The sequence below is a fragment of the Populus alba genome, chromosome 6 (assembly GCF_005239225.2).
Source record: "Populus alba chromosome 6, ASM523922v2, whole genome shotgun sequence".
Classification (NCBI taxonomy): Eukaryota; Viridiplantae; Streptophyta; class Magnoliopsida; order Malpighiales; family Salicaceae; genus Populus; species Populus alba.
The window spans coordinates 875,757-900,703 of record NC_133289.1 but is presented as its reverse complement, the minus strand read 5'-3'; the positions used below and the strand labels follow the sequence as shown (position 1 = coordinate 900,703).

At 33.3% G+C, this 24,947-nt stretch overlaps 1 protein-coding gene and 1 pseudogene across 1 annotated transcript; one reads left to right on the top strand and one right to left on the bottom strand.

Moving 5' to 3' along the window:
• Positions 1 to 9,671: 9,671 nt before the first annotated feature.
• LOC118046174 (rho GDP-dissociation inhibitor 1) lies at positions 9,672 to 12,381 on the bottom strand. Its single transcript, XM_035054967.2, has 5 exons — positions 11,486 to 12,381; positions 11,317 to 11,383; positions 10,718 to 10,936; positions 10,494 to 10,618; positions 9,672 to 9,907 (listed from the first exon to the last, which is right to left on the bottom strand). Exons 1-5 carry the CDS (start codon positions 11,762 to 11,764, stop codon positions 9,824 to 9,826), a joined length of 774 nt encoding a protein of 257 aa, XP_034910858.1. The 5' UTR covers positions 11,765 to 12,381; the 3' UTR covers positions 9,672 to 9,823.
• Positions 12,382 to 18,299: 5,918 nt separating this feature from the next.
• LOC118046161 (uncharacterized) lies at positions 18,300 to 21,020 on the top strand (annotated as a pseudogene).
• Positions 21,021 to 24,947: the final 3,927 nt, after the last annotated feature.

The window sequence follows — 24,947 nt, the reverse complement described above, 5'->3', positions numbered from 1 at the left end:
TGTTTTGCTTCTGGTCTTATGCCATCAAATCCCAAAACTTCATCGTACCTTGTTGTATCCCTGTTATCGAGTTCATCGCGTGAAATTTTTGTGATCTAATTGCTCTCGTAGAAGCTTCCTTTCTTCGTTTGCGGAGTCTCTAAAACTTGTTGGAGCTTGCTAACCAAAGAACCAAAAACCCTCTCCCCATATTTTCATGATTCCGGCAATAAAGATAGGAATGGCTAAATATCTGAGCGGATCCATGCTCCACCATGACCTCAATGATTGCATAAAAGGACATCGAAAGTTGCGTTAATAGCTGAAGAACATGCTCGACCACAGTTTCGTTGTCCTCTACTGCATAGGCAGTAAAGGTGTAAGGGCCACCAAGGTGGACAAGGAAGCATCGATGACCAAAAATGCCGGGGTGATTGCTTTCATTTTTTAGTGGTACAAATTGAACCCCCTTGATTGCGAGTAATTTGTACCCAATGAAAGAGTTGCCAGCGGGTCAAGCTGACGTATATTGCTAGCCAAACCCAGCGTCCCAAGCCAGATTCCGGCTGTATACTTTCGTCGACTGCCAGCGATGGAGGAAAATTTGCAGCCAGAGACTTAGCAAAATCATTGAGCGAAGCTGCCAGTCGTTCCACAATGCGACAACCACGTACAGATAAACATCCACATCCATGGTTGCTCCCCTTCATTATAAGCCAGACATGAACTTTACTTAAGGATATATTAATCAATTAAACAAAATTCTAGCTAATAATCACATGATGCATGAACCGTATTTCAACTTATGCATTTACAACATATTTCGTAGTAGTTCATATAAATCACACTAATAAGACCCTCCCTTTATTCATGTTCTGGAAAAAGTGTCACTACGACAACAAATTGATTAAAATATAATTACAGTCAATAGCATATATATATTGAGAGAGAAAGGACTAAGAATTGATTGGAGTGAGAAAGGACTAAGAATTGTTCTGCATAATCGAAATCATGCTTTAGTTTAAAGTATTATATCTAAAACAGTTCATGAGACCTTACAAGGAATTATTTCATAAATTAGGTGGATGACGCTTAAGAATAATTTTTATATTTACATTCCCTAGCACATGCAAGACCAATTAACTTCTACCATCAATGGACTTTCAAATATAATACTGCACAAGGAGAAAACAACTTTCAAATTTAAGCTCAGAGACTTGGAGAGAAATGAAGAAACGAAAGGGAGACGCATGGCAACACATACCTTAATTTACAGCCAAAATGTATCTGAATGCAAAGAGCAGTACTTGAGGTGGGATTTTGTGTATCTAGTCCCTCGTGCCACAAACCGCTCGCTCTCTGCACAAGCTAATTATTGTTGCGCTACCAACTTGAATGGTAATTGGTCACTGCGCTTTGCTTTTTATCAATGAAATCAAAGGTTATTCTCAGGAAAGAATAAAACACTTTGCTCTCTGCACAAGCTAAAACGTTAAGATACTTTTAACTACTCTGTATATAAGAATCATCATTAAGACTTAAAATGAGAAATGGAATATAAGGCTTTCAGTTTATGATTCTCATGAGCACAAATCCCTTCCTGTTCTGTCAAGCAACAACGTCATCTAAAATTCATAGCGGAGGTAATCAAAAAGAATTACTGGAGATGAGCAAGCTTGGAGTGTAACGTTATTCCTCTTTCTATTTCCTTATCTTGTGAATAAAGAAGAAAGCTTCATGGCATATGGGGTCATCCCAAAAGTAAAAGCAGAAAATAAAAGCATTTTAAATTAAGGGCTACCAAGTTGCTTTCCCTGTCACTCTTTTGGTTTAGACTCTTTTGGTTACCTTCTTACCTCAGCTATAAATTTTAGATAACGTTTGTTGCTTGACAGGAGAGGATGGATATATATTTATATTAAATTAAATTAAAATTTTTTAAAAAAAAAAAAGAAGAAGAAGAAGAAGAAGCTAATTGTGCTCTTAAAAAACAATGAAACATGTGATAGCTTTTACAGTGTATTTACACAGTATTTCAATTTCTCATGACTTCTAGCGAGTTGTTGCCCAAACCTACAAACAAAACTGATTTTTATCCTTTCTTTTTATTTTATGACTGTATCAATTAACATCAGGTCGCGGATGGACCGTCGAGGACCGGTCAGGTTTTCAAACTATATTTTTTCCATGGGATACATGATAATGATTAATTAACGTGTGATGAGGGTGTAGTTGTTGGGGTCTACATCGACAAAACCACCATTGTGGTGATGAACCTTGATGGTGAAAGTGTTTCAAGATGATAATGGCAACACACAGCCAAGTGACATGAAGGATTTTCATGTATGGAGAGGGATGGAAAGTTGGCAGTGCTTTATTTTTGGCAGTATATTGTAGTGCTCGACTGGAAAAGTGATCTGGTTTAGTTGATACTAGTTACATGCCCCGCGTGATGCCGCGGGTCAATTATGTTTTGCATTTCAAAAATAGTCAAGATTTAAAAGTATTAGGGTTTTTTGTAAAGTTATACCCAAGAGTCTCAGTTTTGGTTGCATCGCTTGATTCAAGAGTAATGTTTATAATAATAATAATAACATTAAACTTGGGCTAACCCTTAGCATAAAAGTGTTTAGACTACAATATCAGATCCAATAGCATTAGACGTGGGTCTAATTGCAAGGTCGTGTCATAAAAGTGTGATAATTAAATAGATTAGTTAAAAAAAAACCAACAGGAAGAAAAAAAAAACTAATGAGAAAAAAAATATGAATTAATTGGGTTAACCCTTCAAACCAGGTTAACCCGTCATACCTTAAATTCACATCATGAAAGTTTGATAATTAAAAAAAAAAATACAAATTAATGGGTTAAACCATAATTAACTGGGCTAACTCGTGAAACCAGGTTAACCTGTCAAATCCGGAATCCGTGTAATGAAAGTTTGATAACTAAATAGAAAAAAATTTAACATTAACAATTTTAAATTAAACAGAAAAAAATTAATTAAAAAAAAAAACCAAAGGCATCAGTCTTTTCACTGTGGACTGCACTGTGCAGTCCACAGTCAAAGGCATAAAAACAACAAAAAAGCAAAAAAAAATAAAAACTAAAGGCATCAGCCGAAAACTACTTAGAAAAAAAATTAAATATTAATAAACTAAATTAATTAAATAAAATTAATTAAAAAGAAAAAAAAACCTCTAAGAAGAAAAAAAATACTAAATAGAAAGAAATTTAACATTAACAAACTAAACTAAACGAAAAAAAAATTAAAAAAGAAAAAAAAAGAGCAAAAAAAAATTTCAGGTTAACTCATCAAACCAAGTTAACCCGTTAAACCCGGGATCCGTGTCATGAATGTCTGGTAACTAAATAAATAAAAAAGTGAACATTAACAAACTAAACTAAACAAAAACAAATTCCGGTTAACTCGTCAAACCATGCTAACCCGTTAAACCCAAGATCTGTGTCATGAAAGTCTGATAACTAAATAAAAAAATTAACATTAACAAACTAAGTTAAACAAAAACATTTATGAAATTAATAAAAAAAAAAACATTGACGGGTCAACCTGGAATTAACTTGGTTCACCTGTGAAACCAGGTTAATCCGTGAAACTCGGGATATGTGTCATGAAAGTCTAATAACTAAATATAAAGAAATTTAATATTAACAAACTAAACTAGACGAAAAAAATTAATTAAAAAGAATAAAAAGCAAAAAAAAATTATATTTTAACTTGTCAAACCAAGTTAACTCATTAAATCCGGTAAACGTGTTATGAAAGTCTGACCACTAAATAAAAAAATTAAACATTAATAAACTAAATTAAACAAAAAAAAATTGTTAAAAAAAAAAAACAAAGGAAGAAGCAAAAAAAAATCCCAAAAAACATAAAAAAAAAAACAGCTAAAAAAACTAATACAACTTAAAAAAAAAAAAAAAACACCTAAGGAATCAGTGTTTTATTGTGGAAATGAAAAAATTAATTAAAAAGAAAAACCAGGAAAAAAAATCTGAGTTAACCTATTAAACCTGGAATGCATGTTATAAAAGTTTGAGATAGAAAAAAATTTAACATTAACAAAAAAAAAAATTAAAAAAAATATCCATTAAAAAAAACAAAGAAAAAAGAAAAGCAAAAAGTAAAAAAAACAAATTGAATTAATTGGGTTAACCCTCAAACCAAGTTAACCCGTCAAACCTGGGATTCGCGTCATGAAAGTTTGATAACTGCATAGAAAAAAAAAATTGACGGGTTAACCCATAATTAATTTAACAAAATAAATTAAATAAAAAAATTAATAAAAAAGAAAAACCAGAAAAAAAAAAATCTAGGTTAACCCGTTAAACCTGGAATGCGTGTTATAAAAGTTTGAGATACAAAAAAATTTAACATTAACAAAAAAAAAAAATTAAAAAATATCCATTAAAAAACAAAGAAAAAATGAAGAAAAAAATTAAAAAAAAAAAAAAAGACAGCTCAGGTAAAAAAAACAAAGAAAAAAAAAACTAAAAAAAAACAAAAAATTGTTTAAAAAAAAAAAAATAATTCAGCTTTTACTGTGGACTGCACTGTACAGACTGCAGTAAAAAAAAACTTTGCTCTTTTAGTTATAGTTTTAACTGAGGGTATTAATAATTTATTTTTCATGATAGTTTTGCCACGAGGTTTTTGTTTTTTCCAAGAACTAGACCTCTTTCGTATTATTGTCAATGAGTTTGTTGTCATTTTATAAGCTGTGATAGTACATGACTCTGCTTCTTCTTCATGCTAGCTTTGATGTTCATCATTTGTCCTTTACTTTTTCAGGTTTGGTAGCTGTAGTTTTTCTTGCTTGATTTAGAGAGGGGCTGCCGGATTAGTGTGTGTGTGTTGCAGCTTTCCTTATTCAGTTTTTTTCTTTTCTTTTCTTTTCTTGCTTGCTTCCTCGTGATTTCTGTTTCGTTGCTCCAATATTTTTCTCTTTGGTCTTGTTTTATCTATGTCTTTGTGGTTTGTTATTTTTTATGAAAGATTTATGAGTTTGCTTTTTCCTTTTTTTTTTTTCAGTTTATTAGATCTTTAACGGCTTCCATTCTTCCTTTTGACATGTTGGTTAGGTTTCTTTGTTTAAGTTAGCTACTTGGGCGTATTATGTTGGAAATAAAACAAGTGTGGTATAAGATCAACTAAGCAATGCAATATTAAAAAGTCAAAGAACAAAACTAAAGAAGAAGAATAAAAATAAAAGGAAGGTTAATTTTATTGAAGTGTTTTTCTTTTTTATTTCACTCTCTATATTAATTAATAATACCTCATATATAGGCATAAAGTCCTCGATTATAAAAAAAAATTAAATTTACAATGGAAAAAAACTTATATGAATAAGAAAGCATTATGCTGACTTAACCATTTTGACAAATTCATTTAATTCAAGTCAATCGGCTCCTCTATTCTTTAGAAAAACTAAAATCTAGTTTACTTTCAACATCCCCTTTTAAATTTGATTTTCTTATAACTCCCAATATGTCTCTTATTTTGGAAAACATATCATATTCGAGTAGCATTGTGAAAATATTCGTGATTTGATTTTAAGTCTTCACATACTTGACTTTAACTTCTTTATTTGCAATGCAATATTTTAGATAATGAAATCTTATATCAATATGCTTCCTTCTATCATGAAATATTAGATTCCTTACTGATGTAATGCCTGATGAGTTGTCCACATAAATTTCAATAGGTTTCTTTTGTGACATTCCAATTCCTTCAATAATCTCCTTAGTCATATAGAATGACAAACACATGATATAGTAACTATATCTCCAGCTTCACATGTTGACAAAGTGACTACAGATTGCTTCTTTAAACTTTGTGTGAATGCTATAACTTCCATTGTAGAAAACAAAACTTGTAGTGTTCTTTCTATCATCCATATCTCCAGTTGAATCACTATCAATATAACCCACAAGTTTAAAGCTATTAGAATAACCATGGAATAAGCTAAAATTAACAATACCTTTGATATACCGAAGAGTTTGCTTCAAAACTTTGAAGTGTATCATACTAAGTGTCTCTATAAACCTACTTATAAGTCTCACTACAAAAAAAATATTTGGATGGAGTACATGTTAAATATCCCAAACTCCCAACTAGGCTTTTAAATGTTGTAGACTTTAGTGTCTCCCCTTCATTATTCTTTAACATCTATATTCCACACTCATGAATTTTTTGATAACCTCCCTTGAAAACTTCTCTTGATTCACAAAGATTCTATATTTTTCTTATTTGATGTCAATCTCTAAATAGTAGGACATTAGACCAATATTTATTATTTCAAACTCCTTGGTCATTGTTTGCCTGAAATCTTCAAAAAAGTATTTTATTTCATCATCAATTGCACCAAAAATTTGAAAGAAATTAGTTGTCATTGAACTCAAGCCTGCATGTGAACATGGACTCAGTTGGCTGTTGAATGTCAGGAAGGAACTTAATTGATAGATTATAATGAAAATGATATGAGACACCATAACTTAATGAACCATTAACAAAAACATGTTTTTTAAATTGGTTCAAATATTTGGATGCTGAATGTTCTTGATCCAGGCTCTACTGAACTCAATCTATAGAAGATTGACGAGGTTCATAAATTTAAGGTAGCCAAGCTCGCAGGAGAGGCAGCTCTTGCCAATACAGAGTTGGAGAAGGCTAAGTGCAAAGTTACCATTAAAGCAGCTGAACAAGCAGAGACGGAAGCATAAATTAAAGGGCAATAAGCTTAGACGAAAACCGAGCGAGAGATGAAGGAGAAGAATAGTGCTTAATTTGAATGCTTTGGAACAAAATGGTGTGCGATATACAGTACTATTGAAGAAGCAAAGTTGATCATAGCCACCCCAGTTGCCACCTAATTTAAGTCATTTCTACCTTTCAGCATCTGACTTTTTGGTTAAAGATTTTAGTTACACAGATCTCATCTTTTTAATGTATCTTTAACAGGACTAATTAGTTTGGTCTTTTGTTTTTTCTCCTCTTTCTTAGTTACTTTTTATAATCTTTCTTTTTATTCGGTCACCATTTACTTAATGGTATATATATATATTGCTTTATATATAAATTTATATAAAAAAAATTAATTCAGCTTTAAATAGTGCGCATGTTTATCCTTAAAATTCATTAAATGTTGGTTAAAAACCTAATTATTTTTAGAGTTGTTTAAATTCATGACTGATTTATGAAATAAACTTGAAAAAAGCTTTGTTGTGAACAATAAAAAACTGACTTGAGTTGACTCAGTCCAATTACTCAGATCCTAGGAGGTCATATCTAGCAAAAATCACTTTTACTCTTATGAATTTCCACGTCTCCAAAGATTACCTGCTGTGAAGCGCAGGTATTAAATCTAGTAAGGAACACTAAAAGGCATTGTTTATATATATATTCGATATAGCAATGACGGTGTAATGAAATCAAATAATTTTTTTAAGGTAATATAGTTTTTTTATGATACATTAATTAATCATTATTAAATAGATCAGAAATAAATTGGTTATTTTATTCTTTACAGTACTTAAATAACTTAATTGTCCTTCAAAACAAAACAAAATTTATTAAACAACTATATATATCACTAGTCATATATATTTGAACAGCATGATATATATATATATTAACTTTAATGGATAATTTTTGAAGGGTATGACAGAAGAAAACATTACCCAAAACAGAAAAAAAACCGAGAGGCTTTAATGGATAAATCATGGAATTTTCAAAATCTAGAACTAGGTTTAGTCATCCAATTTACCATGAAAGCTAGGTCGGGTTCTTATTTTTTTTTATTTTAAATTATTTTTTTTAATATTTTATATTATTTTAATGTGTTGATATTAAAATATTTTAATAAAATATTGAAAGATCTATTTTACAAGTTGTATATATTACTGTTAAACTTGGGATATTTATATAATAATAAATAAATAAAAACTATTGTTTTTACTTATTAATTTCTTTTTAGTAACTTTAAATGATAATTTACAGCCCAGCAAACATGTTAAAAGAATAATTTGTAATCATTTAAGAAAGATAATTCATGGCTAAAAAAATTAGTATAATCAAATTATTATTTAATTAATCACTAAAGTATTCTTTCAAGTATAATTAATAATAAAATAAGTAATTAAACCAATTATATATCAAATAAAATTAAAATCTAACATGGTTAAAAATGCAAGAAAATAATTTCATTACAAATACACGTTTTTTTTTTTGTTATCATTCAATCCACACCTCTTCATCATTAAATCCAATTTCCTTAAGAACATGAAGAATTTTTCATTTCAATATATTATGTATGTTTTAATTATTATATTAATTTCTCAATAATGATATTATTTTCTTTTATAATGTTGAGAAACCAACTCATACAGTAAAAGAAAAATCTTACTTTTTTAATTTAAAACACTCTCTTGTTATTTACTTTTTTTCAATTCATAAAAAAATAATTTACTCTAATTTCACTCCTTCTTAATTATCATAAACTATTAAATTATATAAAATAATTTATTGTTTATTTTGATCCATTGATTTTTTTCATATTAATTTGATAAAATAAAAAATTCAAACTTTTAATACTGTTATATTATTAAAAAATATTTTAAAAAAAATTAAAATATGGATATGTATACGGATAAAACATATTTGAAAGTTGATAAAATAAAAAATATATAGACTTGGAAGCAAGCCTAATCACTACAAAGCTTGGAATCAACAAGCCCAGATACCTAGGCGAAAAATAAAATAACAAAAGCTTCGTTTTTATATTTTCTAGTTTCAGTTCTAATAATCCAGAGCTGAGTATAATGATTGAAAATATGAGATATTTAAAGAGATAAAATAACTTGGTTTGGCCGTCTCTGTCCTCTGTATCCCTCTTTTTACATGAACATGAAATTAGCAAAATGTATTCTTATTCCTCGTACCTCCTTCTCTTCTATACTGAGGAACTAACCGAACACTGTCTAAATGCCACTGCAGATTCACAATCGCTTGCATTGCTAGGATCCGAATATATATTCAGAAGCTGCATGGCTTTGATCACAATGCAACGACGAGTGTCCTGAATCACATCCATCGTTCTTTTCTACCTTTAGTAACTCTTTCTCAATGACAGTGCAGACAAGTGCTGCTGTGTTCCCTCCCACCATGATCAAAGGCTCCTAGTCCCCCAGACACTGTCCTTAGAAAGATGAGCCAATTACCCCCACAAGTCATCCATTTCAACATGGTAGTGTTCTAAAACTAAACTGAGAGTCGACAAAAGATGCAAAACAGAAGAGAACATGACAGAAAAAGGCAGTTAAAGCAGAAAACTTTGTCCAGCTTTGAAAGCAGAGCAAAAGGAGAATAATGCTGCGTTTAGTTAATGTCACGCGACTGACTGAAGGGACAAGTACAAAAGAGACAAGAATGTGGTTGGTTAGAGAAATGAAGATGCAGACATAAAATAAAATTGTTTCTGGGATGGTTTTAAAGTGAATTCCTATCCTTAAAAAAAGTAAAAGTATAGAGGACATGTCCTCTCTGTCTTCATCTCTTTTGTCTTGAGACAATAAACAAAATAATGATCCAAGAGAAAGAAAGGAAGTGCTTAATTTAAGCTAATGGTGGATTTATTAACCAACAATTATGAAAATGAACATCTAGCTGAAAATTTGTAAATCCTCTCTTCATTGTTCAAATGACCAGTCTCAAATTGGAGTCATAAATAAGACAATAAAAAGAAGATATGTTAAACATCAAAAGCATATTCCAACTTGTAAAACAACTATATGGAAGCTGCAACTTGAAGGTAAAAAGAAACCCTTAGTTTTGAGTTGGCAGCCAATCTTTACGGATGTCGAAGGTGTAGTTGATCTCCAAGTAGCGCTTGTTATCGTCATCGACAAACTGGAGACAGAGAAAGAAGAAAGCAATGGAAATCAGTAGCAGCTTGTGCAAACCAGAAATTCAATGGATATAATAATTTATCTGTAAAACTTAATGTCTAAACGTTGGATGACACACAAATTAAAATTTTCACTTGTATAGTTTATGGCACACATTACTCCAGAACTAGTTGATTGGAACATTACTCTGCATGTCAATTCGAAGCAGATTTAAGTTGGGCCTTGCTGGATGCTCTGAAACAGTAACTAAAGTGGTGGGACTTTAAATGGTAATGGATTTAATGCTAGCATATTTGAAATTATTTGAATTTTTGCCTTTTTTTCTAAATCATGCTCTTGAATGTAGGTGCCCCACATGTACTGTCACGTGAATCAGCAGAACAGATGAAAAGGGCTGAACATGATGTCCATAGTCCATGTGAAAATGCCTTCTAAAACCTTCAAATAAAGTCTATGGAGCCCGTAACATTTCAAATTTAACAAGTATCATTGAGAAAAGGTGCTAGGTTGAACATATTTTGAACCCACATATTTGTTGCATGAAAATATCGAAAGGCTAAAAAACAAGGAAAACTGTTAGAACTTACTTTAGTTTTAGCAGCATATGATCCTCTAGCAAAAATACCAGATGGAGTAGTTTCTTCGGGCATTTCATGAGTGTAAGGTTCTGCCTGAGGACTAAAGGTTCCGATCATCTCCTTCGAGCTATCAACTGTGAGGAAAAATCACCACGAGAGAAACTCATTATTACACATTAAAAAAGAATGCCAGATAGGGTGAGGTTGCAAGAGATTGATAGAGAGACTGTTACCCTTGACACCAGTTTTCCAAACTGTGTTACTATATTTGAGGCCGGAAACAATGTTGTTCTTAACCTCAAAAGTGAATTGCAGGCTATAGCGGCTACCTTCTTTTAAGGTGAACCAAGAACCTTTAGGCTTGCCATTCTCAGGAACTGAAAGAACAATATCAGGTCTACCAGGGGATTTGATTTCGAGGCTCAGGATTTTAACTTCAGGTTCTAGAGTCTCTACATAGTTAAAAAAAAGCCATTAAGATAATGTCAGAGATCTGAACAAACTTGACCTGCCATTAATTGATTAGATTGCTTCCAAGAATCCAAGAGGCTAACGGAGGAAATTTAATCCAAAATTCAACCATTTACAGATTCAACCAATGAAATAGTATACTTGAATAAATGGAGATGATGACACACCATAGTAACAAATGAAATCAAACACAATTGCTATAAAATTTGGGAAAAGAAAAGTCTAATTTGACAATTATACTTGTGTTTAACCAAAATCAAACCCCTAATTAACAAAAACTTTACCAGTAATTGCAAAGGAAAACTAAACTATACTTCAAATTAACACATTTGAAATTTTCTAAGCTGATTGATCTCATTACCTCCAACAGCCTCAATATCCACAGCCCCAAGAAGCTGTTCCTTCCACCTCCTCAAGCTTTCATCATCCTACATTCTCAAACCCCAGAAAACAGAAAAAAGAAATAGACATAAATAAAGCAAAAATCGAACTGTAACAATGACAAGAAACAAGAATGAGAAAAGACAAACCTTATCTTTCTCAAGTTGTTCTTTAAGTGTGTATTGAGGACCAAGCTCAATCTTCCTTTCATGAGATTCATCATCATCCTCTTCTTCTTGATCAGTTGCATAAAGAGAACTCTCACTCATCTTTCTACTAATCCCACCACTTTTACGTTCATCAACATTATGTTCTTCTTCATTTGGAGGTGTTTTCGTTGTTGCTTTTGTCTCTGAAACTTCATCTTTGTTTTTCTCATCAAAACCCATGCTTTTAGTATTTGAATCCACGCCAACCTCCAAAGACATCAACAGCCCATCAACAGTAACAAAAAGAACTAGATGGAACAGGGACTTGTGTATCTATCTCTCCGTCTGTGTCTCCCTCAGGTAACAAAAAACAAAACAGAAAGCCCCAAAAAGCAAAGGAACACAAAAAAGAAGCCAAAAACCAGAAACCAACAAAAGAAAGAAGGTCAAAGAATCTTAGAAAGCTAAACACGACACAAAATCCACTCAAAAAAAAACACCGCAAAACACAACCCTTCAAGCAACAAAAAGACACTAGCAAAACCAAGAAAGAGAGATAGAGGAGAAGAGGGGCACGAGTTTAATTCTTGGAAAGTTCAAACAAAGGAAAAGGAAACAGTCATGTGGTGATCCTAAAATTGTGTTTAACTTAGCAACAATGGCAAAGAAAAAAGAGAGGTGGCAAGATCGTGAAGGTCACTCATGCACTAGGAGGATCCACGAAGACCATGATTCAAGGAGATGGGTGCTTTAAAATTAGTGCATGATTTTGATTACAAACAAAAAAAAATATACAGAGAGAGACAGAGACAGAGATGTCAGAGTAAGACAGCCTAGGATTGGATGGATGATGGATACCCTTTGACTCTCTGTAATGGAAACCATGATTGAGACATGAAAAAAAGCTGCTTAGGATTCTGATTATTATTATTGGTCTAACCAGCTGTTTTTATCAGTCTTGACTTTGGATAAGCTCTCAGTTTTTAGTACTTTTGATCTTAGGTTGCTTAGATGTACACATTCTTGTCCTTGTCAATGGTGAAACGTTTGTATGTAAGATGTAAAATTCATATTTATCAAACCCGACTTATGGTTGATGTTTACTCTAGTATGAGTTAAGTTTTATTTAAAATTTATGATAACTGAATTGATTAAATTAATTCTTTAATTTTTTTTAAAAATAAAAACAATATTATTTTACTTTTTAAAAAAAAAATAAGCTTAATAAACTCATAACTCAAGTTTTACCATGTTAAATCTCGAGTTAGTTCTGATACCTGCTATAAAACCCAATCAATGTAATAAATAAAAAAAATAATCAATGATTGGTGAGTTTTTAAATCAACATTTTGAGTTGATAAGCAAATATTGATACAGAAAAACTCATCAATTATACATTTTATGATATGTATATATATTGAACTACAATATTGGTGATTACAAGTATTATAAAATCAATCAATTATAATGTCATTTTAAATTTAGAAAAAGGACCCACATAATTATTTAGCTTAGTGCATAGAGGAAAGAATTCAAAATAATGTAGGTTGATTAATTATGATTCCATAAACAAACAAATGTTTCATTGATTCAATTATGTATTAGAATCGATATATATATATTATCATGCACAGAATTGATATTATTAAATTTAGCCTTGGATCAAATTTTTAAAAAAATCTAGGTAAAAATTAATTTAATTAAAACTGATTTGAATTTAAAAAAAAAATCATTACAAATCATTTTATTTAAAAAAAAAAATGAAACGTTTTAATTAACCCTAGTGAATCTTAGTTAGCTTGCCCAACCTCCTATTCAAGTGGAGTTTAATAACTTTGACCATTGTGTAGGTAGCAAGGAGAATCTCTGCATTGTATGGTTCCTCTTTCTTTAGTCTCTGTCCCCCACTCATAATTCAAGCCGCTGAGGGAATTATGATGCTCTTAAGAGGTTCATAATTTCAGAATCAAGGGAAATAACAGGATAAAGGTAGTTTCACAGCAGGGTTTGTCAACAAATGCATGCACCTCAGTTAAAAAACTTTTTACGAACTTCATGAAATCCTTGTTGAACTATTTGCTTGACCTTATCCCTTGTGTTGATGAAATCATGAAACAAAGAGCTTGTTTTCACACTGATTTTTACCACACTCTAGCTCCTCCAATACTCCAGTGGTTGATAGAGATGTGCTTGAATCATTACGTGATGTCAGCAGGTTGGCAGAGATATCTTACCTAGGTCAACTATGGCACAACAGCAACACAGCTCAGCTCGGATGGTGGCAAAATTTGCCATTTACCTAACCTAGTCCTCAGCTCCAAGTACATTCATCATTGCTCCTTCAGTAGTAAAACCACAGTACCCATACTTGTAGTAGTAATCTCTGGCTGCGTTTATGGGTACCGTTGGTACAGCAGACTGGACACGAGTATTCACCTTCGAAATCCCCTCTTCAATCCCAATATTATATGATTACTCAGTAAATCCAGACAAGAAAGCAGATATAACGAAATTGGGAAAATAGAAAATTATGCAGTGCAAATGAAGAGAATCTAAATGGCTCTTGCTCTGCCCTGTGGTTTTGTTGGATCCTTCTCTGCAAACTAAGTCAATCCAATTTGTATAATATAAATTTTGAAATGAATCAAAACAGGTCTCCTCAATTCTAAAAATAATGGATTATCTAGAGATGATAAATGATGCATATTATAGAAAAGTAGACTTGAAGGTTACTGACAAAATATGGAACAAGTCTCTTTCCATTTGATGTTCAAATACTCCTTAATCTTGATGTAACACGGAGAAGATGAAGATTAGTTTCAAGTACAAAATGCCCCAACAAGAGGGAAGCACGTCTCCAAACCCTAGTGGGTAGATATTTAAACACTACGCAGCCAGGCTTGGTAATCTTCACCATTCAAAAAATGCATTCTCAAGAATCTGCAATTCGATTGCCCAATACAAGTATAGATGCCACACCAGCTACTAGTGGAGGGATGAAGTAACTGTTAAACCTTAGACACAACTTATCAATCGCTTCCCCATTTTCTCTTGACACTCTCTTTAGCTGAGACTTCAACAGAAACGCCATTCTTTAATGCACTTGAAAAATCAGAAGGGCCATCTAGAGATGCATTTCTCAAGATTTTTGATGATATCAAAGTTAGCCCGTTTCTTGTCCCTCGCAAAGCATATAGCAAAGGATTGAAGATAACAGCAAGGATCAGGTCAGCTTTTTGCAACTACGAGATACTGTACACATAAAATAACATCTTAAGAAAAAGGGAGAGAGCAATTAATCACACACAACAACATTGCAAAAACTCAAGAATTGAAAAGGGAAAACCTTACCATGGCAATAAATACCCAGGACAGCAAGACTAGTTTGCTGTGCTTCTGGCCAAAAGTTGTCACCATTGGACCAGCCAAATCGTCCACCCCATCCAAACCAACCTCCCCCACCAGAATCTCCTCCTCCACCTGCTGCCTCCCTCCTCTTAATTTCCTTCGTTCCATTTCTCAAATTCATCTTTCTTTCCACCAAGAGCACTTTCTAAAGCTTTTTAAAGCTCGTTCCTGCAGCCACGAAGAAGACAAAGCTAATTTATACCTACAAATACATTTAACGCTCAACGTAGTTTCAAAATTCTTTACAATAACTATAGCTGAATCAGTAAACAGAATATTCTAAACTTTCTAAAATAAACTAGATCCCATTTAAAACAACCAGCTAACCTTCATTCATTCCAACTCAATAAAAAATACTGCAATTAACACGCACACTACCTCGTAACCCCCAGCCTCCCCAATTAAGCAGACAGCAATTCTCTTGGAAGCTCAAAAACCCACTTAAAACACCTTATCACGTTCCACATCCACCATTCAAAACCACAACTTTCAATCACCCCAAAATCCAAACATGGGTTTTGATTTCCAAAACAAAAAACCTCAAAGCTTCAATCTTTCTCACTGTCAGATCAAAAATTTCCTTCATTTACATCCAAACAAAACCCAGTAACAATTTTCTCAAAAAGGGATAAAATAAAGCATCAAGGAGCAAACTTTTTTGTTACTCCCTGCCACTGCCCGGGAAAAGACAAGAAAACTTGCCATTACAGCGGAGTTCTTGCTGCAAAGTGGTCCATCTTTTCTTTCCATCTTGCTTGCGGGTCTGGTTGTAGAATAGCGTACCATTTGATTCGGGTCGGGTTGACGAATGTAGAGGCTTTATGCTAAGAACCTGTGCCATGATGGTGGTGTGTTACCCCTCTGCTGACAGCTTGAGAGACAATTAGGTGATGGAGTTGGAGTCTCACGTGGGCTTGGTTTCTTAGGGTTTAAAATTGGTAAGCCCATTCGTAATTTTGTGGCCTTTCTATTGTTGGGCTTCATTTTAGTAAAGAAAGTAGTTGGAGGTTAAAATCTAACTTTAAGCTTTAAGCTTTAAGCTTTAAGCAACACAAATTAAGCGAGTGGAATCTAATTAATAAAATAGTATTGTTTTATTTAAAAAAACATTAACTGGTATTTTTATTTTAAAATGATTTTTAAAAAAAAAAATTAAATTATATTTTAATTAGGTCATGAATTGACCCGACAAATCAACAAGTTCAATTAAAAACTAATTTTTTATATATATTTAATATAAATAATGAAATACATTATATCAAATTTAATAACTTTACTTTGAGTTAATTTAAAAATTTTAAATCCAATGTGTTTTCTTACCTCAAAAAAGTTTCACATATCAAGAATAAATTGCATCTCTAATAGGTTTTTAGTATATCATTCATTTCTAAGTGTGGTAAAAACCATATTTCATAAAAACTTTTTTCTTTTAAATTTAAACTCTAGTTGATAATATAGATAACAAATCATTTACCATCAAAGTCAATACCGCAAAATCAAAATTTATGATTAAATAAATTAATTACTAACATGTTTCTCTTTTGTTTTATTTTTTAAATTTGAACCAGAGGTCTTTTTATCTCTCAAATGGCATAATATATTTTACTTTTGAAACCATGTGTTCACATGGCATTTTTCAAGTTAAAAGGAAGATCCATGGAATATATGGACCACAAACAGGCTTTGCGCAAAATCTAGCCATCATAAAGGGATAAAAGATAAAAGAGTCTACATCAATACATGCCCTTTGTTTTCTTTTTCTTTCTTTTATTCCTTTTGTGCTTGTCTTGTTTGCAAAAAAAAAATAAAAAATTCAGACCCCATAAAAAGAACTCAAGTCCTCCCCTTGTCCATTTATGCAACTAATACCCAAGCCTTTTCATCACATCTCGACAACTTACACAGTTTTGATGTTAAATAATTGCTTATATTATAGTCAAAAAGATATGATCGTGACACAAACTTATTAATTTAGAAAAAATTATTAAACTTTATCCAAAATTCAAATTATAAGGTTAATAGGGTAAGTTAGATCAATTCATAACAACTTCATTTTAATATATGTATTTTTTAAAAATAGTTAAAATAATATCATTTATTTTTTTTAAAATTAATTTATAAGTTAAAAGAGTCATCCACCAAACCAAACAGAGTCAAGTTTAATAAAATTGATTTGAACTATGTTTTTTTTTTTTAATCGTGGATCATTTGCAAATTGCAATATATCTATGAGGCCAATGACAAGCACTTAGATTAATAAGGTTATTTCCAAAGTCTAATTATTTCTCTTTCCTAAAAAACAAAGGTGATGTTGCTGCAAGAGAAGGTGTTCCAATAGTAGATCTTGGACCCATAAAGCTCTAATTTGTTACTCTTCGGTCTTTACCAACATTCTTATGTTGTTGACCAACCCTACTAAATTCCTATCAAACCATCCATTTTCCCAATAACAAATCCAATTCCAATGACCAATATACCCTCGCTTGTTTTTTTTTTTCTTTTTTAACACATGATCTTTATTATTATTCCTAATAACTAATTTTGTGACCATGTATCTATTTCTATTCATATTTATTTGAATTTTTTTAAAATTAAACTAAATCTTAATTTGGTCAATCGAAAGATGTGTTCAGGTGTGTAGTTATAATTGTTTTTCAAAGTGTTTTTTTTTTTGTTTAAATATATTAAAATAATATATATTTTTATTTTTTAAAAATTTATTTTTAAATTAGCGTATTAAAACGATCAAAACACAAAAAAATTTAGTTTTAACAAAAAAATTTTTAAAATATAATTTGTATTGGTGCTCCAAACAATTTTAAAAATAACAAAAAATGAGTTTAATAATACTGCTTGTATTATAAATAACATTTTTTAAAAAATAAATAAATAAAAACTGAAACCCACTTTATCTTGTCATTTCCCCTTTTCAATTTAATTATATCTTTATCCACTCTCTCAAGTCTTATCTTTTCCTTTTTAAATTCCAAGATAAAATAAAATCCCACTTGCAAATCCACCGATTTACCTCCTCACCCCTGCCTCCCCTCCCCTACAACGCCCAATCTGCAAGCCAAAACCGTCATCCCGCATACCCAAAATGACAGCCTAGAGCTCCAAGAAAGAGAAGACTTCTCTTCAATACCCATTATACCATCTCAAACACGCCTCTCACCGGGGCAACCGTCATTTCCAGTTTTGAAAACCGGGAGGTTCATTTCCGTCCTTTTGAAAATTATAAAAGAGAGAGATAGAGAGAAAGTAGACAGAGAAAGAGACAGAGAAGTTTTTCTAGAGAGAGAAAGAGAGCGGTTTCCTAGAGAGAAAGAGAGAGTTCCGTTTGTGTCCGTTTTTTTCCGTTAAAAGTATTTTGTGAAAGAGAGAGAAGAGAGGCAAGCCATGGTGAACGGACCAGGAGATAGCGAAAGGAGTAGAGACGGTGCTGCGGCAAGCAGACCCAAGCGCCGTTTTACACTTCATTAAAAACAGGTGTCGTACTAGCAACTTGAAGCTAAATTAGGGCTAGATTTGTCACACAAAGCTGCTTTTATTCGTGACCAAATTGACCTTCTCCTCCGTTCCCACCCTATCACTACCGACCGCCAGTGCTACCTGCCCCCGGTGAACCACCACCGGGCCATCTGCCACCACAACAGCAAGCTTTTCAGTTCCAACAAGGGCAAGCTCTTTAACTTAACTATCCCTAAAGACCATTTTGCCCTCCAATTTCAATCAACAAATTTCACCCTTCCCATTTTGCCATTCACCCTCACCACCAGCACCAGCACCAGCACCATCCTCTAAACAACACCACTCAGCACCAGGTTTTTCTCAGACCCTTAACTTTAGGCAGCCACAAGCGGTGGTGACTCCCCCAGCTCCGCCACCTCAGCTGCAAGCACAGCAGCAGCATAGGCAGACACACCGAGCATGTCAAAATGCTGGGGTTGTTACTAATGAAGTGGCTAAAGAGAGGTAAAAGTTGAGGGCTTTTTTGTCTTTTTTTTCGTTTTAGGTTTTTTTCATGGCTCAATTTGAGGTTTTGAGGGTTTATTTGTTCCTATTTTACTTCGTTTGCAAAATCTAGCTTTTTATGTTATTTATTTTTTTTTTTTTTTTAGGGTAAATTATAGAAGTAAGTGATTGTTTATAGGGTTTATAACTTCCATCTGTTTCTGGTTAGTAAGATTTATTATAAAGGTTGAGTCTTTGTAGTTACTAAACAAACAGAGTTAAAAATATTTTAACTGTCACTTTTTTTGGTTAAATAGTGACCCAATTGGAATGGTTTATTATAAATTTGTTGCCGGGTAGAAAAAAATCCATTATTTGGGCATTTTGTTAGCTTATGGTTAGTGTGCAAGTCTCTATTTCTGGGTATTTTTAGCTGATGATTAGTGTGCAAGTTCCGGCCGTTGTTGATTTTGTTTGATCGAGCTTGAAGCTGTTTTGAAATGCAAAATCATGCAGCCGTTTATAGTATGTGGTTGAACTTGAGATTGAACTTGTGTTTGTATTTTACTATTTTGCAGGCAGTGCTCCCAGTTGGATCCAAAAGAAGAGGTGGACCTGGTGGGTTAAACAAAGTATGTGGTGTTTCACGCTGAACTTCAGGCCATTGGTTGGTGAGCCAGCGCTGCCAAGGACTGAGGTATATGCTGTGTGGTCAGGCGCATTTCTTAGTTTGGCTAGGTAGCTTTTCTGTTCATGGAGTAATTCTTTGTTGTTTCTAAAGAATGGTGGTTTGTGTTTGTGCAGATTGTGAAGCAATTGTGGCAATACATAAGGAAAAACAACCTCCAGGATCCAAGTAACAAGAGGAAGATAATTTGCGATGATGCTTTACGTGTGGTTTTTTGAGACAGACTGCACTGACATGTTTTAAGATGAATAAGTTACTGGCTAAACATATCATCCCCGCTTCAACCATCAAGTATGTTCTATGATAATTACAGTAAGCATGTTGTTGTTGGTGTTGTTGTTGTTCTGCAGTGAAATTTGAGATGGTTAAAATTTTCTTCTTGTTAATGTGATGTTCAGAGGAATCCAGTCAAGCTAAGCGAGCAAAGGTGGATGTTGAGACCCCAACTGAAAATACTGAACCTGGTGCATCACTTGTGGTAATATCTGAAAGACTTGCTGAGTTTTTTGGGGACTACTGAGAGGGAAATGACCCAAACAGAAGCATCCAGACGTGTTTGGGAGTACATAAAGCTAAAACAGTTGGAGGTGGGAATTAGAGTGTAGATATCCATCTCTTTCCCCCATGCACTTTCCATATTAGCTCGTTAATTAATTTTCCTAGAATGAAACTTTTGTTTTTGGATAAATCTCTCTCTTTTATTATATACTGTTTTTTCCCAATAAACCTTAATTTTTATTTTAGATAAGTTAGCTGGAATCTAAAAGTTCCATGGTTTTCATGTGTCTTTAGGATCCGTTAAAATTCAATGGCGATACAATGTGATACAGCAAGCTTCGTGATCTTCTTGGATGTGAAAGCATATCTGCAGTGGGGGTAGGTGAGGTGTTTAGCACGGCATCATTTATTCAAACGGTCATGATGTTCCGTGATGATGACTGGTTAGTATGATCCACAATCTTTAGTATTGTCGGCTCTCCTGTTTTTTGTGTTTTTAAGTTGGTGATTTGATTACCCTGGCTGCTTAGTTATAAATCTTCATTATTTGAGTTACCCGAGTAGTTTTAGCTTTAGAAGTTCTGTTGTTGCTGAATCCCCCTTGCTGTCATCCCTTTGGGTTTTAAAACCTTTTTGGTGTGGCCTGCCTATCTTTTCTGTTCTTCATATGTTGATTAACTTACTTGCAGTCTAATGCAATACCAAACAGGTAATTCAGACTAGTTTTTTTTTCTTGTTACTTGCAGGTGCATGGAAACGATGACCATCTGCTTCACTTCTGATAGTAGACCAGATAGCGAAGAAGCTTATTTTGTTTTTCCGATCGTTTATTTTTTGTTGTGTCCTTTGTGAATTAAACGTGGTTAGATGAAATGGTGATTACTCGACTATGATCAGAATGAAAATGTAACAACCGTCACTGACCTTGGATGTAGTAGGTTTTCCGTGCTAATTTTATTGTCAGTTTGACTTCCCGATGCCTAACCCTCGTAGTAGAATGAAGGAAAAACCGCAGTGGAATTGTAAAATCCCGGTTAACTTGAAAAAGACCAAATATGTGTATCCTGTTATATAGCCTGTCGTTTTTTCTACTGCAAGTGGCATCGTTTCCCTCGTTTGTTTTGTGATCTGCATGGAATTACTTCCATGGAGGCATGTGGCAGGTTGCTGTAAGCTCTGTTGCACTTCTGAATGGTGGAAATCATGTGGCTATTTTATTTGTTCTCATCGCCATAAAATTTATCCAGCTATGGATACCCCCCAGATCTTGATTTTGATCAACACAATGGAGATCATACGAGCATCATGGGACAAAACTTTTGAAATACTGGATAATGAGCATCTACTTTGGTGAAGTTGATGAGTTAAAATTAAGAACTGAAATGCCTGTGAAAGTCCAGACATTGTTATTAGAGCTGGCCTTAGCCAGGCCATGTTGATGTGAGACTTTGAGCTTGGCTAGGTTTTAAAAAAACTAGTAGGGATTGATTTAGTTGAGGGTTACAATCTTTTTTTTTTTTTTAATAAATGATATTGTTTTTAATTGATTCATCTCACATGATTAAAGCCTTGAATCTAGGTTTATGGACTGATCAGGCTTAATAACTTTGGTCCATTAACATGAAAAATAAAGACCTAGAACAAGGTAGGTTTCAGGGTCAACCATCATGAGAATTGAAGTTAAGATACTTTGAATAAATTGACAAAAATAGAGTTATCTTGAACAGCATATTGTGTTTTCTGCTGATTTCTCAGGTTTTCAATTTTCTGTAAGTCCATAATAAGAGAATGTCATCTAGTTCGGACTCGAAAGTGGACTGCAGAAGGTGGCCAGTGACTACCAACAACGTATAAAAATTCCAAGAAGCACACTAGGACTTGAATAGTTTTGGTTTAAATGAACCTTAGCTATAGCAATGTATACCAGATTCAGATCAAGCTGTCAGCTAGCTACATACTGTGTTAAGCAACGATAGCAGAACTCTCATGGAAAAGTCACAGAAACTGAACGATAGTATTTTGGAATCTTTCCTTCCAAATGTGTGTTCATATATGTGTAAGTCAAAGTAATCAATCCTAATTCTAGCAATGCAAGTAGTTGAAACCACTAGCACTAATCCAAAATATAGATCGTGAAATAAGTTTTCTTGTGTGTTCTACAGGGATATCCAGATATACATGTTAAGCATAAAGAAAAAAAATTTAGATTGTAAAAGATTTGAATAGGTGAAAATCTAACGAGTCCAGACTGCCGAGTCCTGGTGATGTTTCATATCAACTCGAAATAACAAAGATTGATTGAACAGTAATCTTAGTCAGGTGAATTCAAGATTTCTGCAGAAAAATCAGTAGCTATCAATGCTCGCACGATGTTGTTCATTAGTATAACATTTGCAATCCATCATCCAATCAATCAGATATGTAAACGTGAGGGATGCACAGAAAAGCATATAGAAACAGTCAAACATCGCAATAATATTTCGCACCACACACTCAGTATTAAGTAATATCAATGATCAAGCAACACATAATAATATGTTTATATTTTTTTTTTGAGCTTTGATGTAAAAAAATGCAAGCAAGAGTTTGAACTAGTTAGTCTTTACATGTTTGGAAAGAAATTATAGCTAAGGTTTTTAATATGTTCAAGCGTGATAAGGTGATGGAGATCTCAAAAGAAAGAAGGCGGGACTACTGTATTCATATTGCCCCACCAAACCCCGGCCGGGGAAACAAAAACATGAAAAAGAAACACTAACTGAAAATGTTCTGTAACCCTTGTTTCTTCCCAGCTTTTAATTCAAAGCTTCACATTCACTTGGTTTTGGCCTACAGTTTGAGCTTGAATCCTGATGAAAAAGGAAGTCATCCCTGAAAAGTATCAAAGCCACAACAGGGTAGGCTCAAATCTCTAATGAAAATGCTAATGATTGATTATCCATGATACAATATATTGCATTAGTAATTACATCACCAGTTATTCTAGTAACCTCAGATACTAAAGTTCAACTGAAAATGCAAACATTTAGCAATTCAATCATCATCCCAAGACTCCAAGAAAACAAGATCAAGCAATACCTCTTCTTCTTCGTTCTTCTTTTGCTCTTTCGTCGGCTGTTGACTGTTACCAACTTCTGTCATTACCATCAGGAGGAACAAGGGAATTCAAACATAAACTGCTTCCAAGCGCTCTTTCTTCTTCCTTGATCACAACATCCACAACCCTTCTAGTTTCCATGCCATATACCAAACAAGTCTTTCCTCATCCCAATTCTAACAAAACTTCTGTACCTCTCCTAGAGTAACTTCAACGGCCTTACTGAATCATAAAACAAACACATTTCTCGAAATAGAGAACACCTTACTCCAAGACTCCTCAACCCCATATTCTTTCATAATCCAAACGTCAGCACTTTGTCCGATCTCTAAATTTAGCGAACACACACAAATAACTGCCCAACACACCAAGATCAATGTCAATCACAACATATTCTTCTTCCTGACCCCATAATCAGGTTGTGGCACCTCTCTAAAAACTCATCCAATCCAAGATCAAAGCCAACAATTATATTATCCCTCCAAATACTCCCCTTAGCAATCCAATGCAATGATCCATGAACGTAAACACCCATTTTATCATCCGTAGACAGCATATCATAAGGGATCTTAATAACCCCCCACAAATCTTTCTTTGCACTATAAATTGTCATTTCTGATTCTTTGAAAAGTAAAACCGCTATTCCAAGAAAACTTGGCAAATACTCACCCATAACTTATAGTCATTAGAAACTGCATCGTAACCAAACCCATATGCGCTTACCCAAACCCAATGCTTATCTGGTGCCGAACCAAACAGAAAGTTCAAATCCATGTTCGAACAAGAGACAGTATCCTTTTATGTTCTCGCGTTGATTGATTAAGTATAACAACGTCACCATCATCATTTGCTTAAACACACCAAACCATTACAAGAACCCATTAAACGAACATCTTGCCATCCTATTGAAATAAATGGTTGGTCTTGCAGTTTAATAGGTCACCAAGGAGAAAGATCGTCGAAGTTTATGGGATTGAGGCCTCCTTCTCCAAGAATAAGAAGGGTGTTGTTAGTGTTGGTTTTGATTGACAGGCTCATATGGGTGTTGATAAAACCACTGCTGTCTATTAAAGAACGCCATCCTTTTGACACGCTCCTGAAGCATAGGAGAGTCTTGATGTCAAGATTGGAGAGGATTCTAGTTATGATATCAAATGGGATATGGCTGGACATTGATTTGGGTTTGATTTTGAGAATTCTTTAATGGTAATAGTATACCGACACAAGGAGTTTTGATGAAAAGGTCTGACTGAAAAAATGGCAAAACGCAAATTGCTCACCGGAAATTCTTGCCGCTAATGGTATTTTTGATAAGAAGACAGAGCAGGTTCACAAGAGTACATGACCTTTCTGCATGGGACGTGCCAGGCTTGTACCCAATAACGAGAGAAGCTAACTTGACCCCAAAGAAAGAAGAGTTAATGATCTAGTCCCTGTAGTTTAACATAGCTAATTAGCTAGTCCTTGTGGTTTTGAAAACTCTATCCTTTAATGCCCTTGTTTGTTTATTCATAGGAATTCATTATTTCTGCTATCATTTTTCATGTTTGGCAATTATAAGAAAATCAGTCAAAGAAAACTCAAATTTCAGTCAATGAAAAAATAAAGCTATACGGCAGGGAAAGTGTTTTCTTTTCTTCATTTTAAGGGAAAACACTTTCCTTTTCTTCATTTAACCAAAATAGTGTCTCTGTCTCTAAAAACTGTCTTTTTTCCCCAAACAAATAATTTACGCGCATATCAATTGCAAACATTTCTCTCACTTCTTCCAAAGGCTCCCATGCTCTGTTAAGTTCACTGCAAAACCAGAAGCTCTA